The sequence below is a fragment of the Empidonax traillii genome, unplaced genomic scaffold (genome assembly GCF_003031625.1).
Source record: "Empidonax traillii isolate 1590-97213 ecotype Southwest subspecies unplaced genomic scaffold, ASM303162v1 scaffold750:size552251, whole genome shotgun sequence".
NCBI lineage: Eukaryota > Metazoa > Chordata > Aves > Passeriformes > Tyrannidae > Empidonax > Empidonax traillii.
Window position 1 is genome coordinate 18,046 of NW_020955943.1, and position 12,753 is coordinate 30,798.

Sequence of the window (12,753 nt, forward strand, 5' to 3'; positions counted from 1 at the left end):
CTGATGTTCTGACGTTTTGTTTTCATTGTCCTGTAAGTGTGCAATTACACAATGCAATGGTTGAAGTTTGTCTGGTTTACTAAGTCTAGGTCAAAAAAACCTCTTACCAGAGAAGCAGCTTAGTCATACAAATGGCGTTTTCTTAGTCACCTCCTCCTACGTCATAAATTATAGTGGCAAACACTCCGTTGCCATTGTAGTATGTGTATTGTGGACTTTATGAATTCTGATGTGCCGTGATTTTTATCTCCCCATGCCTTACCCTGCATCTCTGGTCAAGCAGTGCTTTGGCCTGAGCTGATGCAGTTCTCTGAAATATGCTGCTGTACATGGGACTGTGCAAGTCCCAGTCCTGCTGAGATAGAGAATTTTGTTGTTTCCTTGCCCAGAAAAAACCCCAAACGTACTGCAACTGAGGACCCTGGGAGTAAAATATAGAGGAGGAGTATACTAAGAGCTACGAGGAAACAAGGAAAACAAGCGTTCTTCTGATGTAAATTTCTGTAAACACCCACTTCTATTCATGATTACAGATAAATTGCAGATCAAAACAGAACAGTCTTGTGCCTGGTAGAATCAAAATTAGTTTATTTATCCAGGCAGCTTGGGTTTGTAGCATGACAAAAATAATTTTTTTTGTGGAGGAAGGAGATCTGACTTGTGCCTATGGAAGAGCATCTGTTCAATATCGAGGTCTCTTTTTGAGTTAGTTTCCTGATTAAAATGCTAAAAAACAAGTTTTATTTCAAGACAGCATGAATTTGTCAAGTAAATATGCAGTCAGCAAGAAATATATCAGGCACATTCAGTTCTGCTGCAATGAAAAATAAGTTAAAAGTTACACAAGGAAGTTTACTGTTGGTCGTTCTGTAATAAGTTTTTTCCTGTGACATTTTGTCATGCAGTTAACTACCTTTATTTAATTTCATTCTTTACTGAAGAGAAATCAAACACTGAGGCCATAAAGCTTCTTATCTTTTCGGTGCTTGGTTTTATAACCTTTGAATTATTGAAATGTAGTTTTTCATCCTTATGTGCAGAACTTTCTTAGTGGCTAGGTGAACAGAAAATGTTGATGATGTGTTTCTTAGGTCACAGGTTCTCATTCCTTGAGTCAGAAAGTGACACAACTAAGGTGGTGTCCCTTCACCATACTCTCTTTTTTTTTTTTTTTTTTTTTTTTTTTTTTTTTTTTTTTTTTTTTTTTTTTTTTTTTTTTTTTTTTTTTTTTTTTTTGGGGGGGGGAGGTGTGTGTTTTGGTTTTTTTGTTTGTTTTACACAAAATAATTTCCACTGAAAACTGCTTGGTTTCCTCAGTGAGAAACTGATACTAATAACCTAAGTAATCTATAATTTCTACTGTTTTCCAAGTTAAATAAATGGAATTAAGGTATTTACAAGACTGAACTATTTTGTCCCCTCAAATTGACTTAATACTGTAATAACAATCATAATGGGTTTTTTTTCCTTGAAGTAACTGTTACTCACATGTTTAAAAATCCTTTGAAATATGGAGCACTTAAATCAGAGCAGTGTATGGGAAGATGACCAGCAGTTTGATACACAGCTAAGTGAAACCATTGGACATTTGTTCACCAGGTCATTGTACAGCAATCTTTAAAAGCTGTGCTCAGATTTCTTGGAAAAAGAGATGTTCTTTCTGTTTGGTGTTTTCAGTGTCTTATGTCAGATGGGGGTTAGTTTAGTTTAAAGAAAGTGTCAGAAATTATAGTAGGAATTTCTTGTCAAGAGGGAAAGCATTATGAAAAGCAGTGCTTACATATGGTTATGTAGCCTGCAGCTAGTGATTCTGTGGAAATCTTCACAACATTTGTAAATGTCTGATCTGGTCTTTCATTGCATCTTAACTCCTTTCATTTATGAATTTAGAAGGATTTAGGGTAAATGTGATGTTATTCCTACCAGTAGCACTACAGAAGCTAATTTACCCATTTCCCTACTTAGCATAAATTACTTTCTGTATTTCCTACTTCAAAAGGTATCACAAAAATGCTTTTGGTTTATGTCTGACCCCATTTAACTGTTGGAGTTTTACACAGTGGAGGCAGAATTGGCACAGATCTGTATTTGAGACTCATCTGCAGCGTGGACGATTTTGATGAATACTCTGAAAGTCTCCGAGGGTTTTGGTGGTTTTCTTTGTTACAAAACAATCCCAAGAGCATCAGTTCTTTCCAGCTCTTATCATCAAAGTAGGAGACTAGGGAAGAGTCAGTTTGTTTGTTTGTTTTGACTTGTTGCTAGTCTTCTGTTTGGTCAAGGTTATTGATATACTTCTTGCAGTTTCTCCACTTTATTAAATGCATCACTCTCTTTCCTCTTGTTTTTTGTAGGAGCTGGATGGCTTGATAGAGATAAACAAAATGACTCACAAGCTTCTGAGTAGATATATGACCTTGGACAGCTTTGATGCCATGTTCAGAGAAGCCAATCACAATGTTTCAGCCCCTTATGGAAGAATCACTCTTCATGTCTTTTGGGAACTCAATTATGATTTCCTGCCAAACTACTGCTACAATGGATCCACTAACAGGTTAGCAAGGCAGCTTTTTTGTTTGCAGCTGTTATTCTGCCATCCTCCAGCAACTTTCTTCCTAGCAAGTGTTGGCAAGCCCATCTCCATTCATTTAGTATTTTCCACTTCAAATGAAGTAGCATGAGTCATTTTACTCATTACTGTTAAATGTATGAAGCCTCTTATTTGTCCACAATAGAAATCAAATGTAACCACAGCATCCAAATTCTGACATTTTAATGATTTAGTTATGATATGCTTGAAAAATAAAACATGTCCAAAAACACTGCAAAGTGCGTATCAGGAAGATATTTTGGTATACATGATCTTCAGCTGTGAGACAATGGAAATAAAATTATATTCTTGATTCTGTGTTAATGTGAAGAAAAGAATTGTTTACTGGAGAATGGAAGAGTTCAGTGTTCACTGCAACTATCGTTGCAGCCTTGAGTGAGTAATGGAAATAGGAAGAGGAAGGTGGGATCTAAGGTTTGAATGAGTGGGAAGGTGCGGTGTTGGAGATTTTTCATTTACGGGCTTCCTGCTTGTGTGCTGTTTTTAGGATTTGTGTTGCTTTTAGTCTTTACTCAGGTTTTGGTAAAAGCCCCGTGAAGTGACAGTAAAGTGATATTGAATATTGAGATGTAGGAAGAGGAGGAAGCCTGTTCTCATCTTTCACTGTCTCCTTGGAAAGCTTTCCCTGTCTGACATGTTCTGTGATGGTTATGTTGTATTTTAGATCCAAGATTCTGTCTGCAAAGAAAAAAAAAAAAAAAAGAGGAGTGGTTTTTTTTGTGGCTAACTTCTGTTAAGTAAATCTGTTTGCATAGGAAAGTTGAATATATTTCTGAGGGAGCTGCTGTGCAGTTGATGCATCTGGAGATGAGTACTGGAATATTCAGTGTGCTGTATTAAGAATCATATAAGCATAATATTAAAAGAAAGTCTTGACGAGATGCTGCTGCTTCACCTGTCAGCTTTATTGAAAGACAGTCAGTAGATCCTGTATGGTTTAGTCTGTGTTTATCCTGGCTGTAAGGACTGACGGACCACAGACCACAGCACTTGGAAAGCCAGAGTGAAGCGTCAAAGGACACCAGCAAGGTCTTGCAGTTGCTTGTCTGTTTAAAAACTACACAAGCATTGAGTTAGACTGATCCTCAAGCTTGTTGGGTAATTAATTCAGGGTAATTAATTTAAGGGATGATAAAGGGAACCAGACCTTAGGCAATCTGTGTACCGTGTGTCTGATTTCATCACAAAATTGCTTTGGTTTTGGTCAAAAGCAGCATTGTGAAGAGAATTAATGTATGTGTTGCACTTGCTATATGGTGCCCTTTGATATTTTTGGTGAGAGAGGGAACAGGAAGTTCTTAAGCACATTCATGTCTATTGCTGCCTTGCTGTTAGTATGAATTTTAAATTGGTGAGCTCTCTACATTAAACTGTACAGGTTATTGTGTATAAATACAGGAGGATACAGTGAGGAGCTGTGTGAGAGCTGCTGGTCTAACGCTTGACTCCTCATACCTAATGTCTTACATGAAGGCTACATGGAAACAAGGGAAGAAAAGTAGCAATGAAAGGTTGGAAGAAAGAGAAATAATCATGGTGAAAAGCAGAGAGGTTTCTTGGTGGTGTGAGGGGTTGGAGGCAGAGTTCCCAGAAAATGTGTAAAACCTGTATCTTGCCTTATATTAATTTACCTGCAGCCTGGGTGTAAGGGTCCTTCTTTTAAAGTTGGTATTTTTTTTGGTGAGATTAACTTGTATCCAGTAACCTTTGAAGCTCTTTTCCCAAGCGTGCTGGAATGTTACAATTTCAGGTATCTGTAGAAGAGTTCAAGTGTTTAGAAACCTCTACATATTAGTTCAAAGCTGGGGCTTTTCATGCAGAAGTGCTGAAACACATTGCAAGTTTAATTATTTGGGACTTAGGAATTCTTTTATATCTGATAACGTACTGAGATTAAGCAGTGAGGCTGCTATTAAAAGATTTAATAATTTAGCAATTGCAGATGCCATTTATCTGAAATCTAATTATTAATGCTGGCCAGCTGTACAGCTGTGGCCAGACTCTGGGACAGCAGTTTGTGGAGAAGCAGTGGGAAGATGAGTGAGGGATCCTCTGTGGATGGGCCTTAGCAGTGAAATCCAAGGGGGTTTTTAATCCACCTGTTGATGATCATGAAAGAAAGATAACAAACCTTTGGATAATGCACAAGCATATGAACTGCAGATTCAGTGCCATGGTCAAAGGCAGGTGAGGTCAAAGCCATGTCTAGTCCAGTGTCCCGCTGCTGTCAGCAACCATTAAGGGACCGAGTGCGAAAACAAGGGAGGCTTAAGGTAATTTTTCTCCCAGGAAACATGCCAGCCTCTAGCAATGCTTAGGTGTTTCTGTAAAATAAAAATGTTGGGATGTCAGTGCATTTCTGGGCCTTTACAGGTATAATTCCCCCCCCTCCCCCATTGCTATGTTCTGTCCTTTTTATAAAACTACATGAGATTTTGGTACTCATGGTGTGCTGCAGTGAAGCTGTGTGCTGCAAGTGTCTCTTCTTGTTTGCTCTCAAGCTATTGCCCACCATTTTTTTTTTCTGTAAGTGACTATTTCCCACTTGCTATCTTTTCTGTTCTGCCTGAGATTTATTGTTAAAAGCCCTCCCTCATGTTGGCCCTCAGTCACATGTCTTTCCAAGCCAGAGATCTTTCCACACCAGGAATCTTTGTCATGCTTATGCGTGCATCTGTACTTTTTCATTCCCCTGTAGCCCACTTTGTTAGAAGGTCTAGGGCTGTCCAGAGGATTCAAATGACATAAAGGCAACATACACATTTTTGTTCTTTGTTCCTTTTCCAGTATCTGCAGTGTCCCTTTTCCTGCCTTATGTTCTTTACTAATTCTAAACTTGTCTTTTCCTTTCATGACAGCTTGTTTTGTGTTAAGAACTAACAGAGGAGCAAGTGCGAGACAGCCTTATATTTATTTAAATAGAAGATTTTCTGTGCTTTCTTGACACAAATGATACAAGCTCTTGGACACAGTAGTCAGACTAGTAGCTCCGTCTCCTCTCAACACATTACCCAAATCTGTGTTCTCTGGTATAAATTCACTTGTATAGCAATCTTCCAAATGCAGTGTGACATGTTTCTTCCAAGGGTACAGATTTATCACAGAATGAACAAAAAGACCAGCTTTTTATTTTTCACTCTTCCTGCCTGCCTGCCTCTCCCTCTTCCTTTTGCAAGCTCTCTGTCTCTCTCATGATGCTTTTGAGACTAGCATTCACAAGAGAACAGCTGTGTCTTCTTATGTTGCATATACTCTGACAGTCACTCTTCAGAAAAATGTTCAGGCCTTTCAGACACTGCTGAAACAAAGCATTGGCATTGAAAATTACCTAGTTTCTGCTACAAAGAGCCAAATGGTGCAGAGATACAAACTCATGCAAAGTAGAGGTGACCGTAGTCAACTACCTTTCCCAACCACACAAAAAGTCTTTCTGCCAAAAGGAAAAGTCATAGCAATGGATTGGTGGACATCTATTTCTTTTTCATGTGTTGTTTTGCCTGCTGTTTCCTCTGTTCTCTCCATCTTGACATCCATATTCAGGAAGGGTGAGTGGGATCTAACGTTCACTAAAAGAGTAGGTGTAGGGCTACTCTTAGATCTGGTAGATGGGACAAGCTAATTTGAGAAGGCTGAAATTTAAAAATATTCATACCAATTGGGCAGGGAAGTGCAAAGGGACAGTTTTTGTAGGAGCAGGGATGGAGGATTGTGATATCTTATTACTTCTGAGATAAAGCTCAGGAAGTTTGTGCATTTTTCTGACCTGGTGCTTGCAGTAGCAAGTCAGCAGGCTCATTGACCAAAGTGGTCTCTTTCAGATATCTCCTTAAATAGATTGTGATAATTAGAATCATAGAATCATTTAGGTTAGTTTGTGAAGTGCTCACTATGAACTGCTTCCTGGCAGGTATCACAGAAACACCAATATTAAATTATATGATCCCTTTACTTTTGGGGGCTCATGTTGTCCTTTAGCAATCACCATTGCAAAGCTTTGGTAAGCCAGAAGGCTTTTCATCTGCTTAATCTACTTGGACTGCTTACAACTTGTGCTGATTAAAATGGATAAATTGCTATGAGATCATCAACACTGATTAAAAATGAAACTGATTATCTTGGAGTGTGCTGAAGCCTGCATCCAATCAGTATCCACGGGAAAGTAAAAATTTACTTAGCTTTAGAATTGACACTCAAAGAGCTTCAGTCCTTCAAAGAGATGTGTCTGTTTCTTGGAGGAGGAGCAGGAGAATGTCAGAAAGAAAACACACGCACACACACAGATAAAAAGTTTGAAGAATAGTAGATGATGCTGAACTGTAAAGGTTTCTGTGTAGCCCTTAGTTTTGAGAGAAGAAATTTCTAATACTTACCTGAATGATATATTGGGATTAGTCACATACCTCCTAGAATGACGCAGTCTCATTAGCCTGTTGTATCCTTAGCCTTAGACATTGCCTCTCCATAACATAATGTGACTCTCTCTCTTACTGCTACTCTCTTTACTGAAACCTTGTCCTAGATGCATTTATTTTGCTGGATTCTCACTCAGACCAGCCTGATCTGATGCAATGATTTGATGTACACTCCTTAAATAGTTTTTTCCCTTTTCGATGTGCATATACAGCTTTGCACCACTTAGCAAGAAATCCCTTTTAATCAAGTTAAAAAATAAAGTGGCCATCCAACTCATAAACAGCCCCCCCAAAAATTTTCCTCTGTCTAGTGAAGTTCAGCAGAACCAGAATTGCAGTAGATATTGATTAGCTTCTTTCTGCACTAAAACTGCAGTGCTGCCGTATGTGCATTACACTATTAAGAGGGAACATAGGGGGGAAAGTCTGTGCTGCTTGTTCACAGGAGGACTTGTGAGCAGTCCTTCTGACTTTGGTGCCCTCAGCTGGGCACTCAGTTGGCTATTTGATGCTATTTTTTGCACTGCTTCGTGTCTTTGCAGTTCTCTTGCAGTCCTCTGAACAGCATACAAAGGTAAAGCTAAATGTGGTTTGTATTTGTATTTGCTCGCGCTAAAGTTTGATCAAACTTTGGAAACATTGATTTTGCTACAAGGATTATACCCTTCCTCATCACTTTTTTTTAAGGTAACAATCTAACATCTCCTGCTGTGAGTTTGGGGGGGGGGGGAATAAAGCTTCGAAACATTAAATAGAATGTGTACTTCTTTCTCAAGGATTTAATTTTGCGAGCTCAAGGAGTTTCCTTACTCCCCGTGAGAGGTTATTGCTACTTTGTTAGTTGCTTCCTTATTTGCTGGGCTGGGCTAGAGTAAAGGTGAGGACTATTTTGGGATTCTGCACACCACTGGAAGAAGAGTAACAATTGAACTCATTATGATTTGTGTCCATGTTTTGGGCAGTACAGGCTGTGTGCTTCCCCAGTTTCTACTAGGGATGAAAGGTGACCAGTCTGGCTTTGATTTTATATGCAGACAAAAGCAGGGAATACATTTATTTGATTTTATTTATATTTGATTTTATATGCAGACAAAATACAGGAAAGGTGCATCAGATGCACCCTGACTAACCTAAGTATAACTAATGAATTCTTTACTTTTTTTTATAGATTTGTTCGGACCGTGCTACCATTTTCTCAGGAGTTTCAGCGAGATAAGCAGCCTAATGCACAGCCACAGTATCTCTATGGATCAAAGGTTGGATTTAATTCCCTTTATGTTTATGGTTTGCTAATGTTTAAAGGTATCTCCTTTTAATTATAGAAAGTATGGTATATGAAAGTTATTAAATAGTCTGAGATACATTCTGTGTGTAGTTTAAATTGAACATACACTTTTTTTTCAGACTTTGCTGTGAAGCTCACCATATGTTTCAGCCAAAGTGCAAGTGATTAGTCTGATGGTTAGTCTTATTTGACATAGCTAAAAATAATTTCCTTCTCTCAACCACCTTGCATTGCACAGTTGCTTATAGTGGCAGAGCAGATCTAAAGAAAAGATTAATTACTCATCTGGTGAAGTGAGAATGAGAGCCCATCTTGGGTGCAGCTGCTCCCTTGTCACAGTGAGCAAGACTGAAGTAAAGGGAAAATATTGGAAAAATTGCTTCAGATGTTATCTGCCTTAAAAGGAATACAGATTCTGACCATCATAAACTATCAGATACCAAACTACTTAAATTATTTTTTTTTTTAAATGTAGTATTCCTTTGGCGTCTTCCAACCAAGGGCCTCAAAGTCATTGGGATGAAATGGGAATTCGGGCCATCTCATCTCCTGCATTAGCATCGTGTTTCTTGCTTTGCAGATTAGGAGGGCCTGGAAGATTTTCAGTAAATGTGTACATGATATGCAGTCACATACTCTGTGCCTTAAGGCAATCCCTGATACTAAGGTTGGAAAGGAGCTTACGTGGGTGACAAGTTGAAAGAGTACTTGGCACAAGTGAATAGTTGTGGGTTTTCATGGGGCTACCCAAGTGAGGAAAATTAACCTGTATTCACAGGACCAATGCTATGCTCATGTGTGATAGATTTGTACTCCCTAATTACTGCAGATCTATTTTCTTACGCTTTGGAATTACTGCCTAAGTCTTAATGACAGTTAAAGGCATAATGCATTAACGTATATCTGGATTTTTAATATCCAGTCAGAAATACTGATCTACTTCCAACAGCAGTAAAAACCAGCAGTGATATCTTCAGCAAATAATTTGAGAATATTTAACAAGCTGTCACTCTGTATTTTGCATTGCTTTCCTGAGTACCAGGGAGGCAAATTTAAGTATGGAAAAGATAAATGAAAATATAAGGATCAAATTAGAGGATTGATGATAAAAAAACTTAAAAATTATTTGTTATTATTTGAAATTATTTAAAAATACGTACTTGGTTATACTTTTAATTTATGCAAGTGTGCTGTAAGTGTCATGCCAGGCTACTTTCATTTTCTACCTCCTGCTTAAACACGAACATAATTAGTCTATGTCTTACTGTTATTTTCTGTACATCATATCTTAACTATGTGGTGCAATCTCTGCCCAGCAATCTAGTTTTTCAGTGCTGAAGAGATAGCTCAGAAGTTACAGATTTCAGTCCTAAAATATCTGTTGTATTTGTAAAACTTTCATGCCTTTAAAATGTAAAGGAAGTAGAAAATGATTCACATATCTTAATGTGGAATGTAACAGCTGATTGTCTGGTCCTGTGAATAGTGTTTTATATAATTATTTGCCAACAGGGAACAGTAATTTATAGGAAAGTGGGATTTTCTTACATTAGAATTATTGTGTTCCTTACTATTTTAGGAGCTGACCAGATGCAGCGTAGAGCAAAAAAACCTGCTGAATTTCATAGAGATTGCTAACTTAATTTATCTGAGTGATGATACAGTGGGATGAGTGACAGAGGATTAACTGAGGAACACTTTTTTTCAGTCAGGTTACATTATTAAAATGAGTTTAGTGATCTTTACTCTGAGAGCTCTATGTTTTCAGAAATCTTGATTATTTTTTTCCATGAGCAGAAGCAATTGAGTGGGGTCTTACTTGCATTTCTGAAGCAAATTTCATAACTAAATATGCCTATATTAGCAAATATTCCTGACTCTCTGTAATTTTAAATTTTTACAGGAGTATGATTTTGTTCTTGAATATAGTGTGGTTTTTGAAATTGAGGATATCTGAATGGAATTTTTTACACTTCTACTGTATGGATAGTGTAAGACAGGAATTCTTACTTGATAGAGTCCGCATTTTCTAGTGTGGAATATGACTGTGCAATATTATTCTGCATAGTATATAGCCAGGCTTGTTACAGAGCACATCCTTGTTACATTGTTGAATTGCCTCCTGACTGGATAATAAGGAAATACAGAGTAGCTATGAGGGTTTTCTTTTTGTAATTTTGTCTTTTTTTTAGTTCTTGAACTGTTTAAGATGTTCAGGTGAGCCCTTCACACTGATCATATAGCGAGGAGATGTGACTTTTCCATATTGGACGTTTTTGTTGCTAGTTGATTTGGTGTTTTTTTGGCATTTTTGAGTTTTTAGTTTTCTTTAGCCATGCATGGTATTTATTTAGGTCAATTCAAGAGTATTTTGATTTTTTGTGTATATGTACACTCATACATGCATGTATTGCACTGTAATGGCTGAACACTTTCTGTGCAGAAGCTTTGCATGAGCAATGTACTTAAGTGTAATCAAAGAGGCTTTTAGTTTGGATCTCCAAGTGATCACATATTCCCAGATATTTCTAAATGAATCAAAGCATTTGGTCTATACTAATGTGTATTGATGCTTAGCATAGACAGTTGAAGCAACATTCTCTTTTGCATCTAATGTTTTCTGAGCGATATATTCATCCATTTAGCAAAACAAAACCCCACAGATAAAACTTATTTCTTGTGGCTGAGAAGGATGTCAGGTGGGAAGGGCTGACTTGCAAAAGCTCCTCAACCTTTTAAGTGAGATGGAATATTTTAAGAGCTTGTTGAGCGTGGTCATTGAAATTCCTTTACTCAGGTAGGTGAGTAGGATTAATGAAATTAATGTTAGCAGTTTGGAACTTGGCAACAAGGAGTGGATGCATAAAATATTTAATAATGTACATATAAGGAAGAGTCTCCTCTGGGGATTTGAACTAACTTTGCATGTTAATGAAATGCCTGGTTTTATAGAGGTTGTGTAGATCAGAATTAAAGAGCTTTCTTTCTGCTGTATTCAGTATTTCCAAAGATTTTCATGTTTGCATGTCTCCTGCATTTTCTAAATGCTAACTCATTTGTTTTCTGAAAAACACCCATTTGGAAGGTACTTTTCAATGTGAATATAATGGGTTTTTATCTCCTGCTGGTAATTAACATCAGTCCGCACTATGTTGTAACTCGTTATGAGTTTGGTAATCACTTAGAATGTTTGCCCCTTACTAGATGACTGTTACAACTGGACAGTGAACTACCAAAACACAGAACTGCCAAAATGAACCTGAATGAATCTGTAATAAAATTTTCTAAGCAAGAGAGAAAGAATCATGTAGCTCTGTGAGTGTGTGATGACATGAGTTCTTCAAAGCTAGTGGAGAACACAGATGACACTCTGTATACATCGCTCATTTGCAATGGGTGCTAGATGGTTCATTGATTCTAAGATGATATAAATGTTTGTCTAAGTAGTGCACAGTAAACTCTGTGGGTGGAATGGTTTTATATTTAGATGAGGTAAATCCCTTTGGGAGCGCTTCCATGGTACCACTTTGTCATCTCAGTGTGATACAGAGTGTCTTTTTTGATATATGTGTTTATGTACAAAGAACAAAATTCAGTAGGTGAATTGCCTCGAAACTGCTCTAAGACTGAACTGCTCCTTGTTCTCAGTAGGATATATACACGTGTATATAACATAAATGTATGGAAATATGTGTATAGGACTGCCTTAAAACCCACATAAAGGAACAGAGATGCAGAGAGGTAAACAGGTTTTCAAGGGCCCAAGATGTTGGCAGAGATGAGAATATGTGTCTTGACTCCATCCCTTTAACATTAAAATCATCTTTTCTTTGATGAAAACCTGGTCACAGGAGAGTTACCATTAATTTGATTACAAAAAAAATTTAAAGCATTTTTTCTGTCCCCACTACCCAACCACCGCTTTTCAAAGTTAACCTGTAGTGTTGGCTGAAACCAACACTGCTCTGAAGAGAGTTTTTCATTGTCTATTTCATGAAACACCATCATTTCAAACAGCGGTACATTGTTGTAATTCTCAAGTTTATTTGAGGCTGATGTGCAAGACAAAGAAAAACGTCAGCTGGAGGAAATGCTCTGTAGCAGGTGGAGAACACCTTATTGCTAACTTCACGCAATACAGATGCTTTTTGAACTGATTTCTAAAAGTAATACTTGCCCCCATCAGCACACATTTCTGTGTGCCATGCTTATCCTAGTAAAAAAAAAAATAAAGAAGATGCATCAAACTTATGCCAACTTGTGTCTTCCTGCCACTATGAGAGTTGATGCCTTTCAGAAGTTGTGGGAATTGTTGTCAAAATAGAGTAGCTGAAGAGATCTGCTACCTGCTGTGGAATTGGGTAGTCTCTTGCCAAAATTGTACACTCCTCTAACTTCCAGGGCATGATGGAAAGGGATGGCATCTGCGCAGCTAACAGTTCTCC

General features: G+C 37.7%; 1 protein-coding gene across 2 annotated transcripts in view; it reads left to right on the forward strand.

Annotated features, from left to right (window-relative positions):
• CYFIP1 (cytoplasmic FMR1 interacting protein 1) overlaps positions 1 to 12,753 on the forward strand; it is a 53,580-nt gene that overhangs the window by 17,974 nt on the left and 22,853 nt on the right. For both annotated transcript variants that reach the window (XM_027900799.1, XM_027900798.1), the window contains exons 19-20: positions 2,355 to 2,554; positions 8,192 to 8,279. In XM_027900799.1, coding sequence (XP_027756600.1) covers positions 2,355 to 2,554; positions 8,192 to 8,279 — 288 coding nt within the window. The remainder of the gene's footprint in view (positions 1 to 2,354; positions 2,555 to 8,191; positions 8,280 to 12,753) is intronic.